This window comes from Centruroides vittatus, unplaced genomic scaffold (genome assembly GCF_030686945.1).
Source record: "Centruroides vittatus isolate TY-2023 unplaced genomic scaffold, ASM3068694v2 contig_564, whole genome shotgun sequence".
NCBI classification, from domain to species: Eukaryota; Metazoa; Arthropoda; class Arachnida; order Scorpiones; family Buthidae; genus Centruroides; species Centruroides vittatus.
Window position 1 is genome coordinate 1,751,041 of NW_027122335.1, and position 27,668 is coordinate 1,778,708.

Genomic DNA, 27,668 nt, shown 5'->3' on the forward strand with positions numbered 1-27,668 from the left:
ACATAACAACTGGAAAAGTAAAATACTTATCATTTTAATAATTTTAAACTTGTAAGTTTAATAATTAGTAATAGATGAAATGGATTATATTTGTATTTTCACTATATTTTTTATTGTCTTATTATTATTTAAATTAACAGATATTTTCTTCTGCTAGCTTAATGAAAAGTAAAGAGAAGCTTTAGATATCCATGGAAGCAGTATCTACATTATAAATGAGCTTGAAAATGATTTATTATCTAAAATTTTTAATAAATTATTAAAAGACTAAATCATATTTTTGACATTCATTCATTTGTAGATGAGCAAATATATGTTTATATTATATACATATATATATTTATTATAGTTACTGAATTGTTAACAAACAATAGTTTATTACCTCCAAGTTTTTCCCATTCAAAGCAAAAATTTTCTGTTTAAAACATGTAAATCAGCACATTAAAAGACTGCTAAGGTTAAAATTTAAAAAAAAATTTGTTTTTAACAGAAATTAAAAATGTTTAAGAAATAGACATCAACTGCACAAGTAATTTTATTTTTACATTTGGGTACAAGAAAACTGACAAAATTATATACACCACCACATATGCTTTCTTTCTGTACAATCTTTCTAATATCTGTAAGAATTTAGTCTTTCAAAAGATCAAAGTTTAAAAGTGTACCCAGAAAGTGCTATAAAAAAACTACAGATAATCACAACATTAAATTGTGATACTTTTTACACTTATGAATGAAATCCACATTATTTTGTGATGAATGATCCGGGTGAAATTTTTACCTTACAAAAAGTGATTACAACAATGTACTTGCTGTGATTGCAGCTGGAAATAAACTGTGGTAATTTACTACAGGTACATATGCTGCTGTAATGACACGACCTAAAATAAATAAAAACTTTTAATACTAAATAAAATTATTATGTATATATAAAGATTTTATTATATCAATTATACCAGGTTGTTCAATAAGTTTTGTTCGTTCAATAAGAGATGGCGCTATTAGGTTTGTCGTTTTATTACTCTAAAAATAGTACTACTTTTTTATAAACACATGTGAAGTTTCATGTAGATCTGTCAACTCATTTCTATATTTGCAGCTGTTCAAAGTTGACGTGTCAGTGTATTTTTTTACAATGGAAAAAATTGAATATCGTGCAGTGATAAAATTCTTATTTTTGGAAGGTGTAGCACCAAAACAAATTCATGAACGATTGGTAAAAGTGTATAAGGACTCTTCACCTTCAATTAGAACAGTAGAAAGATGGGTTGCTGAATTTAAACGTGGCCGTACAAGTCTTGAAGACGATCCACGTGAAGGACGTCCAAAAAGTGCATCAACACCAGAAATCGTAGCAAAAATACAGCATATGGTTTTGGAAGATCGTCGATTAACTGAGAGAGATTTAGTAGAAGCCCTAGGGATCTCATTAGGCAGTGTGAGCAATATTTTGGCTGATGTTTTGGGTTACAGAAAGCTGTGTGCACAATGGGTGCCGCATTCGCTAACTATGGAGCAAAAACACATTCGAATGCAACTTTCTCAGCAACATTTGGAGCGTTTTAGAAAAAATAAAAAGGATTTTGTGCATCGTTTCATTACTATGGATGAGACTTGGGTCTACCATCATGATCCTGAATCAAAACAAGAGGCTAAGGAGTGGTGTGAACCCGGTACTTCGGCTCCGAAGCGAGTTAGGGTCCAGAAATCGGCCAAGAAGGTGTTAGCATCAGTTTTTTGGGATGCAAAAGGAATTTTGTTCGTGGATTATCTCCAAACTGGTAAAACAATAAACTCAGACTATTATTGTAATCTTTTGGACCAGCTGGATGTAAAAATTCGTGAGAAAAGACCTGGTTTACAGAAGAAAAAAATCATTTTTCATCAAGATAACGCACCCTCTCATACAGCTCAAAAAACCATCGCGAAAATCAGCGAATTAAAATACGAATTGTTGCAACATCCTCCCTATTCGCCAGATTTAGCTCCCTCTGACTTCTGGCTGTTCTCACATCTTAAAAATTCATGCATGGGAAACGATTTTCATCGAACGAAGAGGTAATAGCAGCCGTGGAAGCGTATTTCGACAGTCTTCCGGATTCTCACTTCAGGGATGGAATCCATAAATTAGAAGATCACTGGAACAAGTGTATTGAAGTTCAGGGAAATTATATTGAATAATAAAATGTATTTCAAACCATAAAATTGTGTTTTTTTTATCGAATGACAAAACTTATTGAACAACCTGGTATTATGGTAAAAATCATAAATTTATTGAATCAAGTCATGTGTATAATCACGTCTTTCTACTTTATGATATATAATTAAACATAAAAACTGTACAAGTAATTTTTGTTAGTAGTAATGCTATGAACTACATGCAATATATTTTTTAAAAATTTTTCTGTATCTAAGATGAAAATTTAGTAGAGCATCATTTATATATCACTTTACATCATGGTAAAACATTCCTATTCTTTTCAATGATCAAACCTTCATTTATAATTTTAGACATATATTATTTACAACAAAAAAAATTATATCACATTCTTTTAGAAAATATACTCAAATTCTAGAACACTACTCTTCACATTCCTGGATTTAAAATGGTGTAAACTGATCCATCAGGTGTTTTGTCTTTCAGAGAAGAGAAAGAGCAATTATTGGCTAATGAGTGTGAAACAATCACAATATTTACAGGAAGTCTATATGGTTAAAAACAAACTGTCTTCCTATTACAGGATACTAAAAAAAATTCCTGACATAAAATTTGTTTTGTTAGATTTGTATGTTGAAATTATTCCTGACATTATATCTGTAATGTCTATTATTAACTCTATCTGCCTTCTCTTCAGAATATTTTTAATTTCACAATTTAGTACTTTTAATCAGGTGTATAAATTATGTCTATGTACCAATAAGACTTCAAAATGAAAAAAAGTGCAATAAAAATTTATTATGTTCTTAATAATAAGTATACAAGGTGGTTCTAATTAAAGTAACCTATTCAGAGTCTTCTGTGGAAAAAACCAATGGACAAAACTTTGTTAAATCTGGTTTGCACATTTCAGACCATGACATGGCAAAGAATTCCATGGAAAAAACAAGTAGCACTTCAAAGGCAATTTTTTGGAAGTATATGGAGTCCAGATCAGTTAGACTTACAAAAACATTCCTAGTCAAGTAATTAGCTTATTCAGTGAGACACATTTTAACCATTCTGTACCAAACAAAACATTCATTAAAAGTTATAATTAATAAAAAATTATCAAGATGAATCAAAAGCTCATAAAACTGACTTAAATTTCAAATTATACTATTTTTGGTTTAGGTTCTTGCAAAACAAATGATGCTCCACTGTATAAAAAAACAAACTATAAATTACTTGTAAATGGAACATGTAGAATAAATGGCTTATGATATAATAGGCCTTATAATTTATGCAAAGAAAGACAATCTAGGAGTGTCTAAGAAATAAAGGAAAATGAGACTTGTTAGTCTATCACTCCTAATATTGCATAAATTCTTATCATTGAAAAGTAAATATATTAATAAAATTAGCATTTTTAAAATACAGTCATGTAATCAAGAAACCAAGTTCTACAAAAGAAGAGATTATGTTTTAATTAAATGTTAAAATTTGTTACCTGCAAACCATCGACCATGAAGTGCATTAACTGATGCCACTGCTGCTGCTATGCTTTGACATTTAACATAAACATTTCCTTGAGGGGATATTTTATCCACAAAAACATGAAGAGCACCACCATGTTTTCTACATTCCTCTACAACATCATTCTTAATTTCTTCATCCCATGTTGGATTTGTTTCACTACAATAAAACAAATTGAAAATGAAAGTTTTATTTATTATAAGAAAAACAGTAATTATAACAACATAAAATATAATTTATATACCAAATTCATGCTTATATACAAGTAATTTTTCATTATTTCAAATTTGGCATTGGCTAAATCAATTCAGAATAATATTAATGATTAAATATACACTCCTCAAAAGTGAATTGCAATACTATGAAGGAATATGTGTAGCCACATGCAAATTGCAGGACCAGGAGATGACAGACTTATTCAAATGATTAAGTTAGCATATGTATTGGGTCATGTGGTACACAGTTTTGGGCTATAAAGACCAGCAGCCAGCTTAGACTGTAAATGCTATCAGTGATGGTTTGTGGTGGCCAAACTTTTCAAGAAGCTTAGAAAATGCCTGAGATACAGTTAGCTCAATACCAGCAGTTAACAGCTGTGGAACGAGACTGTATCCTGGAGCTGCATGACCTTGGTTTGTCAATGTGTGCAGTTGCCCAAGTATATTGAGCAGGATGTGGATACCATTCAGCAATGTGTAACACAATGGATGCAGGAACATATGCAAACATGCCAAAAGAGTGGATTGCACCAGTCTGTGAATGACAAGAGTGCACAGGCTGGCAGATTTGCCACCAAATGCCCCATCAGGAGCCATTCTCCATGGCATGTGACATTCAAAGCAGCCTGTCATTGTCAACAGGTGCATCTGTGCTCACCCAACCGTTCACAACAGGTTGCATAAAGTTGGGCTGCATGCACAGTAACCGAGACTAAACCTAAACCTCAAAAATGTTGGGGAAAATTTTTTTTACCAAACAATGATCATTTTTAACCAACCACTTCATTTGTTTTATTTATATATTTATTTATTATTATTTGACGATGATAATGCTAAAACAAACTCAGAAAAAATTAAACAGAAAACAAGAAAGAAGAAACAACACAGAATAATAATGAAGTTTTATCAGCAATTGTTAGCTGATTTATTATTGGCCAATGGTCAGCAAAGTTGGCATCAATACATCTGAAATTTTAATTAAATGTCATCTCAGTCCAAAAAGTATTACTTAACATATTTCTTTTCTTAAAAATGATTGCTAAAATACATATTGTGCAGGTTTACAGCTTATAAACAGATTTCATTTGAAATTATTATTCATTTACATTACATTCATTATCTTTTAGTTCTTTGCACTCTCAGCTTCTTTTTAAATTTTTAAAAAATGGTTCTTCTTGCAGATTCCTGAATTATATAACTTTTAATATTTGAATTGAAAAATATAAAAAAATATTAATGCAAAAATAAAGTCGACACCCCAAGGGGAAGTGGAAATATGTCGAGTTATCCAATGGGATGACTAAAGCAAAGTTGGAAAAAAAAACCACAATTAGGAAAATACATTAGTAGTGTGTTATACAGTAGTATAGGCTCACAATACATTGTGTCCTCCATTTAGAATTACTCTGTGGATGAAAAACTGAAAAATTCATTTAGTGTTGTTTGTTTTGAGCACTTAACTGTCTCAACTTTTTTCAACAACAACGAATGCCTTGAAAACATCATCTTTGCAATTGTCGGCACGTAATGTCTAAGGATTCTTAATGCCTCTAGCGTGAGAAAATGCAAAATTGGATTCTGGTGTGACATTGATGTAGATTGTATATTTTCTTTTTGTTTATCTGTTATTATTTTATACATAAAAATACATAAAATGTTAAGGCATTTTTATTAATATATATATATATATATATAAATAAATAAATCAACTCCCCCTCCTGAAAAAAATGAGTTTGCACCACATGTGCAGAGTGAATTCATTTTCTCAGGAGGGGTGACAACTTATCAGTGTGTGGGACAGCAAAAGTATGTCAACTTATTTAGTGGTGACAAGTTAAAAAAATTCCAGTTTACTCGACATTGTTTAACATTAATGCTTATGTAAGTCAGCCGGGACCACAGAAAACTGACTACCGAACCGATGGTGTCGAGTTATCCAGGTGACGACTTATGCAAAGTCAACTGTATATCATGATTGTAATATTAATATTTCAATAAAGTTATGAAGAAGATTAATGAAAATAACTTACGTTGTAGGATCAAACATATTTGATAACATAAAACACTGTGTTGCAATCGGTGGAGCAGCTTGTTGTCCAATAAGACTTCCTTGAGTCATTTGTAATGCTGTTACAGCCGCCTGAGGAATTTCAAATCCAGTACCTGTGAAAAAGTTTTATATAATTGTTTAATTATTAGAGAATATGTAGAATAAATACAATAGCATAGGATATAGCAGATAAATCTAATGTTTTTAAAATTTAGTATCATCACTGACTCTCAATAACTTCATTAATTTCAATAATATCCTGTAACTCTTCCTAATTGAATTTTATTTTTGTCCCATTTTAACTCCCCTAAACTCAATAGATTTTGTTCCACCAAGTTAATATTTTCAAAGAATGTTTTAATAACTTGGAATCCAGTTCCAGTAAATTTATTTCATGTCTGATACATTCTGTTGCATTTCCAAGGGGCCAAATTAAAACAAGCTAGAAAAATATAATAAATATTTGTTTGAAGAAGCAAAGCTACTTCGTGTGTTAGAACCTTGGAAACAAAAAATCTTACGAGGCTATTTTATGCCTACAATAAGAAAATCTTATTAAAATAACTAATTTTCATAATTTGAAAATTTTCTTTTTTATCTCTTTCAAAATTCAGTTTGAGTTAATGATTCAAATGTGTATTATCAACTGATGTCACTTTTTATAAAGTTAATATTTCTACATAAATAGGTTCATTTCTAATATATTCTTGAAAACTGTTTTACACAGAAACAAACAAAGGAATATTAACAGAAACAGACAATATGATAATATTTCATCACACATAATATCGATAATTAAAAAAATTTAATGAAGAACTAACTTTTCAATAGATATCTTTGATTAGTAAACTTTGTATGTCAAAAGAAATGAGTAAGATAAAGGTAGATGATACTACTGATTTAGTACTGACAAGTATTAATAAATTCAAGAGGGAACAAGTTCTAGGTCAAATAATGTATTAATACAGTCTGTAGTAAACCATTAAGCAATAGAATAAATGAATGAATAGAAATCACAGTTTGTCTGAAAAGTTCTTGATTTAATATATATAAAGCTAAATTGATCATTTACATTTAAATACTGACATAGGCTACTATTAAATTTTTTTTAATATATTATTAATTATTATATAATTAAATAAGAGAAACAAAAAAGAATTTTTGAAAGATTTCCCTTTCATATTGAAAACAGAAGAATAAAGAATAAAATTTTTATTTTTGCTTAGATCTTACCTTCTGCTAATTTTGCCATTAATTGAAGCCTTCCTGTTGCTCCAAGATCAATACCAGTACGATCTAATTCATCACTGTCTAAAAATGAAGGACCTTGTGCAGTATCAGTTCTTTCTGTGACGTGACCTACTTTCATAGGTCTACCTGCTAATTCAAATCCATTTAACTGTTCTAAGGCTTTTTTAGCATCTTCAGCATCATGAAACTGCAAATGGATTTCAAGATTAAAATAACAGTAAGATATAATGCCAATAAAATATAATAGTTTTCAAAATAAAGTACGCACCGTCAAAATGGCAGAAATCGATGATAATTTTGACTGAAAATTAGAAAAAAAAATCAAAATAATCGTTTTATAGCATATTTCTTTTATAAAACTGAATTTTACAGCATATTAATATGACCATCAACTGATTTTAATATTAATAACAATAAATATTTATAAAATAAGCAATTGTTTAGATTAAAACGGGAAAATTTTAATATAAGAATTTTTTCTTCTTCTTCTACAATTAGAATGACCAATGAAGATTTCTAAAAATTTGGCATATACCTATTAGAAATATAACTGAACATAAAATTATTAAAGTTTTATTATATATCAAAAGCAATGAATTATGGAACCATAAACATGAATATATATGAAATAATGAAATTTGTATTCAAAGTAATGTTTCTATTTTAGATTTAAATTTCAGAATTCATAAATTCAGACTGTTTTATTATTGAGTAATATTTGTATAAATGATTGATATTGAAATATACTTAACTAAAATTTTAATTATCCAAACTCTTAAATTTATGCAGTAAATACCAGTATTATCAAATGCCAATTTTAATGTTAAAATAATTTTACTTATCTAAGATTCTAAGAACTTCTAGTCAGAAAATTCCAAATAGATAATTATTAAAAATTATATTATATCTACTGTTATCATAATCAATTTTTGATCATTTCGAACAAATAAATTTCCATTTTTTTTTTAATCATGAGTTTAGTAACTATATTTCTAATTTGTTAATTTTAAAAGTTGTTACAAATCAATAGATGGTCATTTTTAAATCAAATTTTAAAGAAAATTAAAAATTTCTTTGCATCTAAATTTATTTTGCATACTTTATTTTGAGTTCGATAACTCAGTTTTTTTTTGGTCATAGTCAAAAGTTCCAGTTTATTTTCATTAGTTATAAATGAAATCATTATAAACAGTATTATTTATTGCTGAAAAAGAATTGAATATTCAGAGAAACTATCTTATATTTTCTTAGTAAGTTGTTTACACATTTTTATCACTCTGATATTGAATACAATATTTTGGATTATCCATCACTAATTTTTCTTTTTCAATATAAAAAGTTATTTTTAATTTAAATTCTTATACAATTTTAATTTTATGATGAAACAAAATTATGTAACCTAGTAAAAAATTACGGTTACAATTTTAATAAACTCACAAACAGTTTAATAAAATTAATATAAGGTTATCTTTACTGGCTGACAGTCACATTAAAATAGAATTTTTATAATCAGTAAGAAATTTATAATTTTATATTACATTATATATTCAAAACTACAATACAGTTCTACAAAAATTCAGATCTTGTAATCTAGTTGCAATATGACCATCCATTGAATTTTAACAAAAGTTCCTAAATTAAAGTAAAAATCATTTCTTTAAAATTTAAATAGTTTAACTGAAATTAATTAGCATCAAATTAATATAGAGTTGATGCAAATCAACTTTGATAAAGAAGTATTTATGCCTACCTAAAAAATTATGCATTTAATTTTCAAAATTACTAGATGCCACTGATATTGAAACAAGATTTTTAGGTAATTAGTTTAATAATTATGAAATAGAATATAATAATGTTCAAAGATTTTATAAAAATTAGTAATTTTATCAAAAGATCCTCAAAAACTGAAAATTAATTTAAAATGTTATTAAATTATTTTTATTGTAATTTACATTAATAATAAAGAAAAACTTGTAATTGTGTAATCCTTTTTAATATCTCTTTCTGTTGGATGGTAACAATTGAAAACTAAGTATCAGAAATACAATCACCATTTATTCACTTCACTGTTCCAGAATACAATGTTTTATGAACCTTCTTTCTTTGTAGGCTGCTTCAAGTAATCAAAATTTAAAAAAAATTTCTTTTAAAAATTGATGACAGTCTGTTTTACAGACAGAATTAAAATTGGTCTTCAATTTTAAACTAATCATTTTAAATTTAAAATTGTTTGAAATAGTTTAAAGATAAATTTAAAGATATTTAACTATCATTAATTAGCCAAGTCACAGCCTAAATGTAACCTGGAGATAGATAGTTAATTTATTGAATTAGTTGAATTGTTTGAATGTATTTACTTATTATTTGTAAATAAAAAAATGACTGATTTGTTAATGTTTCTTTATCATATGTTGCAGTTCAAGTAAACAAAACAGCTTTTATTTTAGAGCTACATCATACTGTATAAAAATAGAGAAGTTTTATTTTAGAAATCATTTGCTTTATCTCATATTGTATTCTTTAGCTATGTCCAGTGCTATCAAAAAATTACCCTTAATTGTCCATTTTAATCATATAAAACACTTAGTTATGTAATAATTCAATTTTTTAAATGTAATTTGATCCAAAATATTATCAAAATATACCTATTGAATTTCAAATAGCCATCCAAAGTGAATAAAAGTAAAAGATCCTATTTGAAAATTAGGAAAAATAGCCAAAAGCAAAAATAAGACTAATGCCGTAACTCTCAGAAAGTAAACAAAAAAGGAAAATAAGATTTCTCATTTGAAAATACGAGTGAATTTCTAGCATCTACTTACTTCCACCTGTAAAATTTTTGTTTTGCTATCTTTCTAGAAAAAGTTTTTAACTTATAAACAATTAATTTTGTAAAACATTATTTCTTAAATTTTATAATTAATTTTTTAAACAATCAACCACCATTAATAAATAAAAAAAAAAACCCATTTACTTTAAAAATTAATATTGCTTAGAATATTAATGAAAAAGTCAAAATCTTTCACTGCTTGTTTATTTTGGAATGTTTTCTATAAAAGTAAGTAAATATGAAAATAAACACTAACTTTACCAGAAAACTGGAACTGTATATGTAGAGAATCACATCTCAATGCAAAATTTCCAGCAAAGAAATTCAATATTCTAACCTTTTCAGCCACTACTTTATTGGCCCTCTTCAGGAAGTGTAAAACAGAAAAACCTTTCTATAAATAGAATGCAGCTGCGTTCTAATTTTTAAAAGTTTCAAATAAGCTCGAACAATGGCTGTGGCGTATCTTATATGATGTATAGTTTATGAGTCTACATAGTATTTCCATGCATTTGGTACATGAATGGCATTAATTGTGATGCAGGCTCCATTCCTGTCTGCCCTGTAGATCTCTACAACTTCTAACATTCTAATACAGTAGAGCATCGATTATCTGACCCCCGATTAACTGACTTATCGGTTATCCGACCGTGTTCTAGTCGGCAAATTCAAATGTCCGCTAGTGATGTGGCGCTACAATATTTGGTTATATCTTGGCTACTTTAATATTATTTTTGTTAAATTTTTGCATATTTTAGCTGGCAGCATGGCTCAACCATGAAAGAGAGGCTAGTATTTAAACCAGGCCTAATACACTATACTAATAATGTATTTTTTCATACTTTTCGATTATCGACTGAATGGCATTAATTGTGACCAGGCTCCATTCCTGTCTGCCCTGTAGATCTCTACAGCTTCTAACATTCTAATATTTTGCTGGTCGAAGACCCTGTGTATTAGGGTAGCTTGGTCCCAACGGAGAAATCCCCAGATCACTGGCATAATGTGCCAGAGCTGTATTAATGTTTTCTTTTTGTACGTCAAGTTTGTGATCTTTTAACCTGGCTTGCAACGATCTGTACATGGATCCTATATACGTTACTATTCTGTGGAATCTATTGTCCTGTAGCTGGATGCAGTAAACCCCTGGTGCTCTTGCGTCTTCAGTGCCATCCTTTGTGTTAGACAGAAGGCAGAAAACGGGTTCTCTTTTATACATTACATGTATGTTTAAATCTTTTGCAATCCTTATGTATTAGTTATGAAGGGACAGTTCATAGCTTAGGACTACCAGATTAGCTTGTGTTTTGTTAACATTGGTATTGTGGACACAAGCACCAGGGGTTTACTGCATCCCACTACAGGACAATAGATTCCACAGAATAGTAACGTATATAGGATCCATGTACAGATCGTTGCAAGCCAGGTTAAAAGATCACAAACTTGACGTACAAAAAGAAAACATTAATACAGCTCTGGCACATTATGCCAGTGATCTGGGGATTTCTCCGTTGGGACCAAGCTACCCTAATACACAGGGTCTTCGACCAGCAAAATATTAGAATGTTAGAAGCTGTAGAGATCTACAGGGCAGACAGGAATGGAGCCTGCATCACAATTAATGCCATTCATGTACCAAATGCATGGAAATACTATGTAGACTCATAAACTATACATCATATAAGATACGCCACAGCCATTGTTCGAGCTTATTTGAAACTTTTAAAAATTAGAACGCAGCTGCATTCTATTTATAGAAAGGTTTTTCTGTTTTACACTTCCTGAAGAGGGCCAATAAAGTAGTGGCTGAAAAGGTTAGAATATTGAATTTCTTTGCTGGAAATTTTGCATTGAGATGTGATTCTCTAAGTAAATATGATGGTTGTTAAAAATTTTTGGAAAGCACTTAGCTGACGTCAAGCCTTTTAAATTAAAAACTATGCAAATTTTATACATTAAATGCACTTACTATGATATAATAATAAGATTATGTATTAAATCATTTACATTTTTAGTTTTTTATATCTTTATAATAAATTTTAAAAATTTTTACTACCTCATTTGCTCTACTCATATTACATGCAACAGTTAAATTCAATAAAATCTCACATTTTTTTTCTTACTATATAATACTATATAATATGAGAGAAACACACCATTTCCAATTAATAGTGTGTTTCTCTTATATTGTATTGTTAATCAGGGAGTTATTTCTTGCCTATGGCATTAATGCATATAATCAATTAATAAAGAATAAATTTTACTATTAAAATTACACTACACATGAATTAAATAAAAAGGAGAATAAAATATGTAAAAATACAAATAGAAATATAAAAAGTGAAAATTTTAAAAGTTAAGAGATACTTAAACATTGCCTGCATGTCATGATAACCTCAAGATGTCATAGCTCACCAAACAGTATCATTGCTAGAAATGCTTTTACGTAAAAACTTGCCTTTATTTGTGATTGCATGAGGTCTTTCAGACCCCAGCATTTTATTTTCTCAAAAACTATTTGTCCAATGAGAAAAGTGTCAACTGCAAGGCATTTGGGTTGAAAAGTTAGTAAGATAGGAATTTTTTAAATTTTTACAAAACTTTAAATAAAAGAAAAGTTTAAAAAAAAAAGGTGCTTTAAAGCCTGTGAAACCCCATGTGACTCCTGGAACAGTAACAGTAAAAAAGAAATTTATATAAAGATTTTACGTAATAACTAGTTATTATTAAATTTTATTAATATCATCAAAACTAATATAGAAAACATCTTCAAAAATCATGCATTACTTAGTAAACTAAAAGAATATTGTATTAAATTTAACTGAAACAAATATTTCAAATTATCAATTCAACATGGTTATTTTTAAAATTCCAAGTTTCAAAAATATTAAACAAATAAAGCTTTTAAATATTTTTAAAATTTTCATCTTAGATATGTTAAAGTAAACATAAAAGTACTATGTAAAATATATTGTCATACATCACTACAAAACAGTAAAATGAACAAAATCATAATAAATACTATTTTTCAATCTTTCTATTATTTACAAGCTGAAATAACTAATATGAATTCCCTTTTTAAAAAATAAAATAAAACCCAGATAATTTACACAAGAATTAACAAATAACTCATAACAAATTAGTTAATTAGCTTATAATCCTTAAAGAAAATATAAACAATTAAAAGAAACTATTTTATTCTTCTAAAAAGTATAAGACATATTCTAACTTTATTTGAATCATACAAGTAAATTCTGATTAATAATGCTCATTTTTTCCTAGTGAAAATATTTATTTAATTTGTAAAAATAAATGAAAAACATTACTTTTAAGTGTACATTCTTTGTTAATTATATGAAAAATGCTAATTTTAATCATACTAAAACATTATCAATCAATTAAACTATGGAAAATTATAACATATGTATAATGTATTTAAAAATATTAAATTGTTGATCTAATCATAAATCAATTAAATAAGCAATTTTCAGTATTTTTTTACATGTTTCAAGTTAAAAACTTATTTCATTTCAAATATCATCATTTATATAAGAGTTATAACAAAAGATATAATTTTTTTACTTTGAGAGTAATTTTTTTTTCAGATAAAATATATTTAAGCAGGATACACAAAAATTAATTAACCTATTAACTCTACTCACAGGAAATTCAAAAACTACTTCAAAAATGTAGTTTATAATAAATAAATGTTAGTCCATATATTTTTATGAGTAGTTAAATTAATATGAACATATATATAATTAAATCTGTACTTAGTTATGTTAAAAATCAACACATGGTCATATTAATATTAAAACTTTTATATTAAAATAAAGAGAAAGTATGCAGAAAGAACCAAACCAAACAAATTTGCAACATTTTGAAGTATGCTTATGTATTACTTTTATTAGCAGGAATGTTTACTACATAAAACCATTATACAAGATTATTAATTCAATTATTACCGAATTTTGAAAAAAGTAACAAATGTGAAATTGAAGCACCAATTAATTAATGTATTTGAAATAAATATGATGTAATTTTTTTGGTGTGCATGCATATGTATATGCAAAAAAATCATGTACCACTGTAATCTTAATTATATTCTTAAAAGTATTCATTCATTCATTATCATGCTTATTTTACATTAATTACTCAGATATAATTTTTATTTTAGAACTTTCCTCTGTGATTATTGTTCACTTTCATTTCCTTTACAGAATAAAAGATTTCTAACTTGTTTTTAATGTCAAGCATTGTATAAAACAGTAGTTTATTTTAATATATTTTTATACAAAGATACATAAAATCTCCAAATGTCTATCCACCAACTTTTGATAATTTATATTAAAAAAAGGGAAAAACTATTAACAAAACTCTTTCAAAATCAAATAACATTTTATAAGTAGTAAATAATTATTAGAAGCCTGATTAAAAATTAAGAAGCTTTTATACAAATTTTCAATCCAGATGACTAAAGCATATTTAAAATTTTATGCCAGATTTCTATTATCTTGCCCAAAATTTTAAAAACATGCTTAATTATTATATATATGAGCAATTTTCTTTGAATGATGTAAGTCTATTTTATATTATATGGAGATATTTAAGGGTTTGTATTTGAATGGTTTGAAAATATTAGTATATGTTAATATGCTCATTTTATGTTTTTTAAATATTAAATTGATTTAAGTTTATAATGTGATTGTTTTTAAAGTATTAGTTAAAAGAAATTTATACTTTTGATGACCTCAAATGGACTTACACTACTTTCAAAATTAACAAAATGTGAAAATCATACATTTATGAAATATCAAATAAGGGATTTCAATGGAATCAAGCCAATTTTTTTATTAAATATGTCAAAAAAAAAAACAAAATAAAAAGGCTTTATTTCAATATTTCTTCAGGTAATGCCATTTAAATTACTTTAATTACAACTTTATATTAATATGTGCCATTTTTAATTTTTATCATTATGAGAAAGTTTTTGAAAATAGTCATGATGTATTGGAGGAATATAAGGTAATAGATCCATCATATCATTGAATTTTTCGGATGTGATGGGCCTGGCATGATGATATAAAGGTGCTAGTATTATATTTTCAAATTTTTGTGGTCTTCCTTGTCTGGGAAATAAATCTAGTGTTTTAAACTCCGCATTTTCATCAAATGAAGTTTTATACAGCATTGTATATGGTTTGTTTTTTAACCCTTATACAACTTATCTTCAGCCAATTTACCTCTTCACCAGTAGTATTTTTTCATCTTCTTAGAATTGCATTTTCTAGTGGTTTTGTCAAAACAAAATCATCTTGTTTCATTTCATGTAAAATAAATTTTTTTTGTTTTCAGCATTGTTGTATGATGGTATAATAATCTGTAGGAATATACAGTAAATTTTTGCTGAAAGTGGACTTACACCACCATCGAAGTAATTATATTTGTAATTTCATTAACTATGTAAATTTATATTGACAAAAATGATGAAAATTTCGAAGCATTTTTTGGGAACTGTTTATAGATAAAAAGCTCATAGCAGATTGCATACATTGTTATCATTAACTAACTTTTTGATAAAAATGGACTTACACCACTTTCAAAGAAAACAGCTCATATATAAATAATAATTAAACATGTGATATAAATGATTGATATATATAAACAATGGCGTAGCATAGTGGGGCAGCAGGAGCAGCCTGCCCCAGGCGGCTCTTTAAGGGGTGGCAAAATTTCACAATAAATAATAATAATAATACCTAAATAAGGGGGCGGCGAAATTTTCCTCTGCCCCGGGTGGCTGACACCCAGGCTACGCCACTGTATATCAATCATTATTCGAAGTGATATGGATGAGTTATATATATATATATATATATATATGACTCATCTGTATCACTCATATGTGTAACCTAGCAGTGAAAACATTAATATTCAGTAAAATGTGTATATATATTGCTAAATAGAAAAACTAAGTGGATAACATGATTAAATTTTTTTAAAGATCTTTTTAAGAATTCATTACATTCAAATAATAATTTGAAAATCATTTTTATATATTACTTATTCAATTCTGTTTGCATAAATATGCTTCCGTTTAATAACTGTTATATAGTTTTCTTTATCTTAAAACTATGGTATGCATAAATAAATTTTAATATTTCTTTTATTATTATTTTCCTATTTTATGAAAATATTTTTAAATTTTGCTGATACATAACTATAAAATATTAATTTCTTAATGTTATTAATTTATTAAAATTCTGATCTACGAACTTTCTCGAACAATTCAATAGAAATAATTATTTTCTAAAATTTAGTCATTTACAAGTATTAAATATTCAATCTGATTTGCAAGATAGGAAGTTATTTGTAATTATTACAAATTATAATTAAATATATTTTGTTTATATTTGAGAAACAGAAATAATGTGTACAAAAGAAAAATGTTATTTGTAATTATTTAAAAACAAGCAGATTGCCTGTTATATGACAGAACAATATAAAGCTGTAATTGAAGTTCTATAAAAAAAAGTGAGAAAAACTATGGTAAAATCCAACTTAAAACAGAATTTGTAAATAAATTTTGGTTGATGATAATTAACTTTCCTGCTCTGCACACTACAAAGCAATTATAATATATTTGCCTAATATTACAGAAAATTGTATCAAAAAAATAAAATCGGGAAATATAAAAAGCAGGTCAATTTAATTAATGCTAATAATAAAATAAGAAATAGTACAACACAAACATTTGCCAGAAACAGTTAAAACTGCTGTTTTTTTAATGAAGCCTCTATAACAGGAAGATAGAAATGGCACCATACAACCAATGTTTGCATAGTATTACAATGAATAACACTTGGAAATTATTACATTAAATTATAAATAACAAATGAATAATATTAAAATTTTATAAGTATGTGAATACTGCAAGTATAGGGAAAAATATATCATTTTCCCCTATAAAAAAATATATCATTTTCTCCTATACTTGCAGAATTCTGAATTTTTTATGATATACTATTCAAGTATATCACAAAAAAATCAGAAGAGTATCATGACTGCTTTATCTGCATTAAAGTGGTAATCTACATTACTTCCATTTAGTAAACAGATGGCCTTTTTTTTTACACAGAATATTTTATTTGAAGCTATTTTAGAACTTAATAGAATATGAATTATTATGTCATTATAATACTAATGAAAACTCTATCATAATTAAATAATGTAATATGACTGTATTAATAACTTAAATTAGATAAATATTATTATTATTACCATATTTTTGTTGAATGACCAGCAGGCCAATTAAACTGCCATTAAAATATAAAATTAATCAGACCTGACAAAACTAACTGTGTACTTGGAAGAATGTTTTCTTTAAATTATAATATTGTAATTAGACCAACTTAAAATCAGGAAGAGTTTTCATTTACAAGACAATAAAACAATTAACAACGTATTGGTAGTAGTAGTTAGTATTGACTATACTGACAATCTACCATGACCTTAAAAGTAACACCTTCCTCTAAATTTCACATAAAGCCAATGTTGATGTTAATGGTGTAAGCAAATATAATTTACAGCAAATTTCTTAAATTTAATATGTTTGTTTTTGTGTTTTTGAATCAAATAACAATGAAATATACAATATACACACACACACAAAAAAAGCACTTTTGGAATTTCACCAGTATTTTCCATCACTTTAATTTCTTCCTTCTAAAGAAGACAAACATATAATCATAGGTTTTGATGTAATACTCCTTTTCACAGTTTTAGAATAAAAATTTATTTGTTTTTACATGATGTAACTGGTTTTTTTTTTTAATGCACCTTCTAGAGAGGGATGTATAACCTTACTTAAACATGCACGCATGCTTTTATCTTATGAAAATATATGATTTCCTGGTCTACCCTGGACCCCAGCATGAAAGTTATTCCATGAAAATACATTATTATTTTATACACAAAAGTTAAATAGTGAAAAAAGAAAAAAAGGGAATGGAAAGAAGTGAAAAGTATTATTTCTCAATTAACTTAAAATAAACAAATTATAATTATATAAGAATAATAAGAACATTTTTAAAATTTCTAACTATATCTAGAGCAGCATTTCTCAGCCTAGGGATCACAGTGATATTAAGGGGGGGTCGCATCCATATGCATGTTCAAACATGCTCTCACAGCAAGTATTATAGGAGGAGATCAAATTACAAAGAGCACGTACACATCAAGTTGGAATTTGTAAATTGCTCATGTATACACACACACACGTAATACATGCATCTTCATACCTGATGCTATAAACGCAGCAACATAAAATAATAGGAATAGTTGTATTACATTTTTTATACTGTCGGTATTTTTGTAATGTATAAAATTAGTGCAATGTGATTATATAATATTTAAAAAAAATCTACATTTATAATTACAGTCAAAATTCAATTAGTAATAGTAAGGCTTACTGTTATTATTCCTTTGGGTGGGGGTCATGAAATATTAATTTTATTTATATTTACTATTTGGGGGTCGCAGAGCTAAAAAGGTTGAGAATCGCTGATCTAGAGTAAGATAAAACAATAAAGCATAAAATTTATAAATACATCTAACAATCTAATATCTAATGTATGTTTAAAAATAATCCATAATTACAAATAAAATATTTAAAAATTTATTCAATAATAGATACTGAATAAAATTTGAATAAAAAGAAAATTAAGTGATCATAATCCCTATGGACACTATCAGACTAGACAACACATTTCAATAGAATAGGAAATCTCATTTTAAAAAATTGATTACATAAAAATAATGTTTCTTTATGATTAAACACCCATTTTCTTGTGCATATTATTAACTGTAATGAAGCTATTTTATTAGTGTTTAAATTAACAAGTTTTAAAAATAAATTTAAATATTTTGATTTTTTTGTGATACTATTAATTCTGTAATATCTAACTGCTGGTGAATTTGAAGAAAATTAACAGACTAAATATAAATAAATAAAAACAACTTTGATCTTTAGATTGGTTTTAGTTTAAAAGCTAAATTTCTGTTAAATAAAACAAAGTAAACAGAAAAATCTAAATTTGTTTTCTTATAAATTAACAAAAGTGCATACTTTCACTTATATTTTAATATAAAAATTTGATATGAAATAAATATAAATTAATTTGAATATTTTATGTAACTTACTGTTATGAATCCATAACCTTTAGACCTTCCAGTTTCAGAATCTCTTATTAATTCAATTTTATCAATCTGGAAAGAAAATTAAAAAATTTAATACTTTTTAAATAAAACATTAATTTTACAACAGATATATTATACAGTGCAAAACTGACAAAAAGATTAAATAATAAGCTAAAATGAATCAATTTTGAATGTATGAATGATTTCTATTCTTTTCTTTGACATTTTCCCCTTTTTTTGTGGTAACAAAAAAAAAAAAAGTTTCTGTAATAACATACACATATACTTACATGATAATCTTTGATATTTTACAACGTTGGCTTTGTCATTTGCAAAAATATTTGTTATTTTGTATTTTCTATCAGATACATTTTTATAAGACTACAAAAATTTGTAAACAATTTTATCATTGGTGTATACTGCAATATATCTAACCCTAAATTTATTTAGTAGCCTGATTCTACAAAGTTGTATGTAATTCACAATTGTTTAAATTGAATGGCCAGATGTCTATTTCAGTTAAAGCATCAACCTACAACTCTACGGACCTATCTGAGTGAGCAATTTGGTAAAGCAACTCCAGAAATTTTTCAGGGGTAGTTAAAGTTCCAGATATATGTTGAACCTTGTCCCTTATCATTCACAGCTTCTCCCATTGTGGGTATGGAAAAAAGGAGGCAGTCTTAGCCCCCACAAGAAAAAAAAAATTGAAATTACCATTTATATAGGAAATGAGCTACAAGTTATATTTCCAATTTAAACATTAATCTTGATTTACATGATTTCTATTTATGCTAAATTTTGTGGAACCAATCTATCTTGTAAACAAAATTTTAATACATAAAAGTGAATAAAACCTTGTTCCATTATCCCCATTCTCCTTCTTATATTATCGAATTCATATAAATATGTCCAATGATTGACACAATGAAGTAGAAATTTAAGGACAAATGAAAGCAGAAAAAAATAGTTTGGAAACTCAGAGTCATTAACAATATTATCCCAGAAATACAGTAGAGCATCGATTATCCGACCCCCGATTAAGCGACTTATCGATTAACCGACTGCGTTCTAGTCGGCAAATTCAATGTCCGCTAGTGATGTGGCGCTACAAAATAATATTAGAGTAGCCAAGACATGGCTACTTTAATATTATTTTTGTTAAATTTTTGCATGTTTTAGCTGGCAGCACTGACTCGACCATGAAAGGGAGGCTAGTATTTAAACCAGGCCTAATACACTATACTAATAATGTATTTTTTTCATACTTTTTGGTTATCCGACCAACCCCAGTAACCAATTAAGTTGGATAATCGATGCTTTACTGTAGTTTTTTAAAAATTTGTTTGTTTGTTTAGATATGGCAATGCAACACTTGGGCGATCTGCCTAGAGGATGTCTTCTGAGAGGTCTTTTTAAGGGAAACTGGCTCCTATTTAAACATTACAAATGTGGAGAAAACTCTGAAAACTCCACATGGTCAGCCCGTCTGAGTGAGGGGCAAACCCACAACCTAACTCCCAGTGTTCAAGGTATGAAGACCACTTGGCCACTGGTGGACCTTTTTTAAAAATTTGAAATGATGATTTAGTCGCTTAGGAGAACCAATGCATAGTAATCTTAAGTACGTTCAAAAAACAGACACTTCATGCACATGGCCTTGCTTTCTTATCATCATCTAAGTCAAATACTGCTAATTGAAAAATTAAGCATTCATCAAAAGCCCTCTTCCATATGGCCAGAAGCATATTTAACCCATAAACAAATAGCAGAATATAAAATTTTAATTATCTTGATTTTCTGGCTAGCCTACTCTGTTTTAATCTTTTGTTCCAGATTAGAGTTACAAACAAATTAGAGTTGGATATGAAAAAATATCTAAATATAGGATAATGAAAATATGAAAATTTATTTGTAAAAAATAGTTGTCATAAAGTGTCTTTCATAAGAACTTTTTAAAAAACAAGGAACAAACTATTTTTTAAGTTTTTTGTATGATATGGAACATCAAAAAGAAGCAAAATACAAGATGCCTGGTAATACCATTCCAGATATACAAATCACTATCAACTAAAAAGTTTAAAAATTATTCTTTTTCTGAATAAAATATGAATAAAGAGAAACTTAAGTGATCATAATACCTATGGGCACTGTCAGACTAGACTACACCACATTTCAATAAAATAGGAAACCTCAATTTAAAAAATTGATTATGTCTTGCACTTCTTATACATGTATTTCATAAATTTTTGTAACAAATTGAAGTGTCAGCACCATTGACAAGTCCTAAAGGAAATTCTACTGTATATTCAATCTCTAATAATATTTGACATTATTAAATAATTATAGCTTGAGATCAATATTTTTCATGATAAAATTTAAACATTATAAAATTCTAATTTAAATCATTAGAAATTATTTAAGTGATTTAAGAAATATTTTAAGTTATAGTTAATTGTAATATTTTTTTATACATTAAACAGTTATTAGTTAATTTTAAACTTCCTTTTTGTAGAATTTTGTAGATCATGAAAAAGATGATAATCCACATTTAAGACAAAATGTTTATATATAAATTAAATTATGTTTAAAATATATTAATATAATAAACATAATTATTCTCATTTAAGCAATATCTCTGAATTAGAATACAAACAAATATATATTAAATTTTTAAGATTTTAAATTGAATATTAATATAGTCAAACCTGTTTTTATGCGGGAGATAGGGACTGCATTAAAAAAAATAGCACGAAACGTCACGAATGGCTGTAAAAAATAGTTTTCGCAACACAATTAAAAAATATTTTTTTATGCGATCAACAGGGACTGCATAAAAAAAGTCTCACATAGAAAATAACTCAAAACCGTACGAAATAGAATTTATTGACAACAGATGTCAGCACTTGACTGCATCGTCTGGTCTATCGTCTGTTTTACATATTTTTGTCCAGGTGGTGTTTTGTTGACTTAAAAAGTAAATTATTTCATTTTTCACATATTCATGCAATAATATTACTATAATAAGTGCATTTATGCTATAATAAGTTTATTTAGCTATAATAAGTCAACGTGAGACATGACGAATCGCACGAGACTAGTCGCCAACTATACCGCACAAATAAAAAAATCGCACAAAAAAACGCATAAATTAAAAATTCGCATTAAAAAAATCGCACATAAAAAAAACGCATAAAAACAGGTTTGACTGTATATTTGACATAGAAACTTACCCTTCCAAATGGTTCAAAAATTCCACGTAACATATCTTCTGTTATGTTAAAATGAAGAGACCCAACATACAATCTCATGGGGCCTGTATTTCCTTTCTGAAGATTGTTGGCACTGGCAGCAAGTCTATTTTTCTCTGCTTGAGTTGGCTGTACTATAATTGGGACTCCTAATAATTTTTGACCATTCAATCCCAATGCCTAATATAAAACATAGATTTACTTAGAATTAATTTTGTAATATCTAATAAATAATTTAAATATTTGTCTAACAGTTATAATGTAGTTAATATATATAATGTGATTATTTTTACAATAATAAATACTTGAAAAAAATTAATTTTTCTTTTTATAATTCCAAATTTCTTTTTTGTAAATCTATTATTGAAACACTTGGTTATTATAAAGTTGTTTTACTTATCAGTGTCTAACATTACTTCAGATTAAATTTTCTTGACTTATCCAGGTAACTTTTGATATAATCTACTTATATAAGCCATTAATCCCACTGTTTGTATATCCATCATCTGTCACAGAATGCCTAGAATGCACTAGCAATTATTTTCAGCTATTATTTAAATTAATAAAATAATTTATTTATAACAGTATATCTAATTATTTTATTTGTAATAGGAACTTATTATTTATGCCATGGAATGACACCACTGCTGCTAGAACACCCACTAAAAGGCATCCCTGGCTACAAGTTTATATATAAACAGTACATCTTTTCCCTTCATTCAGTCCACACTTCACTAAACCCCACCTGCTTGTTTTGCTCACTTTGCCAACTTGTTAAAAATTTCAAGAGACTGATTTCCAGTGCTGCAATTTCTATTTGTATTTTTTATAACTGAAAAAAGTGTCCTGATTTTAAGCAAAGTACTTTATGTATATGAAATAACTAAAGTGAGTTAACTCACTGAATATTCAGAGTATTCGAGAAATTCAAATTTCAGGAAAAATTATATTCACTCATCTCTTAACACTTTGTGCCAGGGAAGAACTATTTAGTGAAAATCAGTCTGAGAAACTACTTCAAAATGGTTTGCAAACCCATTTTTTAAAAATGTTTAAAACCAAATTCTGTTGTATTTTTCTTACCAATTTAGTTTAAAAAATTAAAATATGCATTTAAACTCCATTTTCTCTCTATAATTTTTATTTAATTTCACAAAAATTGCAAGGAATTAAAATGAAAGAAAACTGGTCTATGAACACTATTTGAAAATCACTGCTTTATAGCAAGTATTTTATGAACAATCATACTTACCAAAGGAACAGATTCAATACTGGCAAATTCTATGTATGCTATTCCTTTTGATCTTCGTGTTTTATTGTCCATAATTATTCTTACATCACAAACCTAAAATGAAAACAATGATGATAATAAAATACTTGAATGTGTACATATAAATAGTAGTTTATTTTAATTAAAAATAAACATCAGATTTCAATTGGGTAAGTTTTCCACAATAACTTCAGTATGGTGCATAAATCATCATTAAAAAAAATATTACACTTATCTGTTATTTGAATTCTTTTTAAAAAGATAGTCAAAATATAAAATACTTCAATAATTCAAACAAACAAACACAACTTTAACCTTTACTTTTAAAAAATTATAGTTAAAACTAATTGCATAAATTAAAAAATGAAAAAAAAACCTTTAATTTCAAAAACAAAAATTGTATTGCATTTGTCTTAATTTCTATTAATGTTTTAGATAGAATTTTCAATTATATTCCAATTTATTAAATAAACTGCACAGAATTTCTGTTCACAAAATAAAGCTTGAATGAAGGGAAATTATTTAAAATTTATTAAATAAAAAGTTTAGAACAATGATTCTAAAACTATAGTCCATGGACCTTCAGAGAACTGCAGGCCTATTTTCTAAAAAAAAAAAAAAAAAACTTTTAGTGCATTACTTAGCAAATAATTAACATTATTTAAAGCTGTATTAAATGAAATGTGATAAATTTGTATATTATGTACAAAAATTGTTATAATTTAATGACTTTTTAGAAAAAAAAAATTCGGTTGTTTTCATTAAGTTTTATAATTCTGTTATTTTAACAAAAGTTTTCAAATTAATGCAATTGAAAGCTGTCAAAAATTGAGATGCCTCAAATGATGATTATTATAGTTTATTAATTAATGACTAAAAGCTAACAGCTGAAAATAGGAGCCTGCCAAAATACATATTTTATAAAATGGTCTGCACCTTTTCAAAGTTTTGGAACCACTGGGTTTGAAGGTTAATCTTATTACAGAAGCATATCTTTAAATCTCTATTACAACTCTTTCAAACTAAATAGGATTCAGCTTCAGAAACTAACTATAATTCAGAACAAACATTCAACAGTTGCCAAAACATATTAATATAAATTTACTTTAAGAAGAAGAAAATTTTTGTGAATTATATATATATAAATTATTAATTAATATTTAATATTAAATTTTCTTTTAAAACCTATTATTCATTGTTTTATTTAAATGTATTCTTCTTAAGCTGAATTCCATATAGTTCAAAAACATGTGAATTCTTATTATTAATAAAATTTACGCAGATTTAAATTATCACATCATTTCATTGATTCATATATAATACAATTATTTACGAACACGAACCAATCAGCAAAAGGTGGCAAAAAGGTGTACTTTCTTTAAATCTATGTTTGGTGCAATTTTGGAAAAAATATATCATGGATACCATAGGCAATATCGACTTTGCTTGGCAAGAATTAACTGATAAATGCGTGAACAGAGTGTGGAAGAAGTTATGGCTGAAGATATCCAAGAATTCTCAACAAAAAGAGCCTATTGCTGTATCGTTAGGTTGACCAAATTATCAACCTAATCGATACAGCAGCACTAGGAGATGTAGACGAGCAGAATATTGAGGAGTTACAGCAGGTTTCTGGTGAGAGCCTTACCAATGACAACTTTCAAAAACTGGTAGAACAAGGAATTTGTATAGAACTGGAAAATAGTGATTCTAAAAACGAAGAGAGCATAGAATTTCTCTACAGATATCCTTAGTAAAAGTTTGGTAATGATAACCAAAATCGTTGGTCAAATTGTAGCGAATGATCCAGATTTTGAAAGGAGTGCAAAAGCAAAACGAGGTGTTTTGGATGCAATCTTCTGCTGCTGACATTTGCTCAAGGGAAGAAAAAAGCGACTTTATTGCCAAAAAAAAGAAAACAAGAATTTCAGAAAAGTCCGGACCTTCGTCACTAAAAATGAACTTTACATTTCTGTGTGCATATGTTTGTGTTATTTAACACATTTTTATATTAATTTGCAACATAATATAACTTAAAAATTAAAGTAAAATTTGTTTATTTTTGGTCGTGTGTTCCCCTATCCCTATTTACTCTGTTAAAATTGTCATTTAACGCTGTTTTGTTTAGTGCTTTGTCGTTTAGGAACGCATCCCCGCATTAAGTGGGATCTTAATATATTATATGTACTGTACATACATACATACATATATACACTGTACAATACATATACATACACAAAACTCATTTTATAAAAAATACTTATTATAAACAGTCAGTGACAAAATGGTAAGCTCACTTGACTTTTTCAAGTTTTTTTTTTTAATACAGTCATCAAGTATTATACATTATTATTATCATAAAATATACAAAAATGTAAAATTTTTATACCTCTAACAAAGATGAAATTGATAAATTATTTATTTACCTTATAATTAATATAAATATATTAGTAATTAATTTGATAAAACTTATTACATTTCTTTAAATTTAACTTACTTTTCCTACAGATGAAAAAAATTCTTCTAAATCACGTGTTCTAACTCTCTGGGAAAGTTGCATACAAAATACTGTTCTTTGATCTTTATCTTCTGAATTTAATTCTGCAGACATTCTAAAATAAAAACAAACTTGATTATATTCAAAATCAACATTAACAAATGCTTCAATATTAAAGTTAAAAAAAAAAAAAATCAATTACTCAATTTTATTCATTCACTATAATCAAATTAGAAAAGTTTTTCAAAACACACAATAAAGACATCAAAAATAACTCTCAAATCTGTACTTTATTAAGATACATATTAAAATTTTACACACTAATTTTTATTACTCACTCAAAATTATCAATAACTAAATTGCATTAACATACCTACTTAATGGACCACTATCTATTGATGGCATTGAACTGTAAAGATTTAAAAATTATTTTGTAATATGACCAATAAATCAACATATAATACACAATTTCCATAGCTAATTCAAAATGAACCATTTCAATATTTCAAACTACTATTAAATTTGAGTAATTGACAATATTATAATAATTACAAAATAATTGTGTGCGCCTTAGTAATTAAAATCTTTGACTATAATGTTAAACACATAATACCTCAACATTAATGTCTAATATAAATGTTTATGAGTAAAAAAAAAGCTATCAAAATAATATACATTTTTTTAAAACAAATTTTTTTTTATTTAAAATTTTAGCATTGGATTCAACAACATTTGAAATAAACTATTGTTATAAACAAATTTTTCAGCAGTAAAATAATATTGTTTTTTGCTAAAAAATTTGATAAATCTTGTTTATGACTAACAAGTGAGTTTATTCTTCAGATTCAAATGATTGATAAATTGGTCAATTTGATAAATTAATCAATATTTATCACACTGTGCACCCTTTTTGGTCATTATTTATAATGCCTGATTAATCACTTTGTCCATAACACATATAAATAAAAATGGAGATGATGATGTTCTGAGCACCATTACTTTTGGTTTCAGTTTTGTTTTTGGGCATTTTGAATTATTTTCCACTTTGAAGTTCTTCTTACATACCATAATTACACTTAAATAATTGATCTTCATTGATCTCAATGTTAACTGCATTATTGATACAATAAAGTTGCAGTGTGATAAAATATTTTTATTTCAAATAATTTTTATGTACAATACATTTAATATACATTATGCATCTTACTTTTCTGGCAAAAGAAAAACAAGCATTCATATAGCTATAATCTAAATATCTGATATTCAAGTTTATATTAGAGTCAAACCTGTTTATAACAGAACCCCAAGGGACTAAACAACTTTTCTGTAGTAGACGGGTTTCTGCTATATACAGGTTATCTACTATAGATATCCTGCGATTAATGTGATTAATAAATTTCTCAATGTTACTGCGTATATCAAAATCACAT

At 26.9% G+C, this 27,668-nt stretch overlaps 1 protein-coding gene across 21 annotated transcripts in view; it reads right to left on the bottom strand.

The window, feature by feature from the left end:
- Positions 1–517: 517 nt before the first annotated feature.
- Caper (RNA-binding protein 39-like protein Caper) overlaps positions 518–27,668 on the bottom strand; it is a 102,247-nt gene continuing 75,096 nt past the window's right edge. For 19 of the 21 annotated variants that reach the window (XM_067274848.1, XM_067274836.1, XM_067274832.1 and 16 more), the window contains 10 exons: positions 26,612–26,647; positions 26,239–26,353; positions 23,724–23,816; positions 22,454–22,651; positions 19,224–19,289; positions 7,461–7,493; positions 7,175–7,379; positions 5,922–6,054; positions 3,648–3,832; positions 518–881 (listed from right to left, as the gene is read on the bottom strand). In XM_067274848.1, coding sequence (XP_067130949.1) covers positions 796–881; positions 3,648–3,832; positions 5,922–6,054; positions 7,175–7,379; positions 7,461–7,493; positions 19,224–19,289; positions 22,454–22,651; positions 23,724–23,816; positions 26,239–26,353; positions 26,612–26,647 — 1,150 coding nt within the window. In that variant the 3' untranslated portion in view covers positions 518–795. The remainder of the gene's footprint in view (positions 882–3,647; positions 3,833–5,921; positions 6,055–7,174; positions 7,380–7,460; positions 7,494–19,223; positions 19,290–22,453; positions 22,652–23,723; positions 23,817–26,238; positions 26,354–26,611; positions 26,648–27,668) is intronic. The other 2 variants (XM_067274839.1, XM_067274838.1) reach the window with 2 other exon arrangements.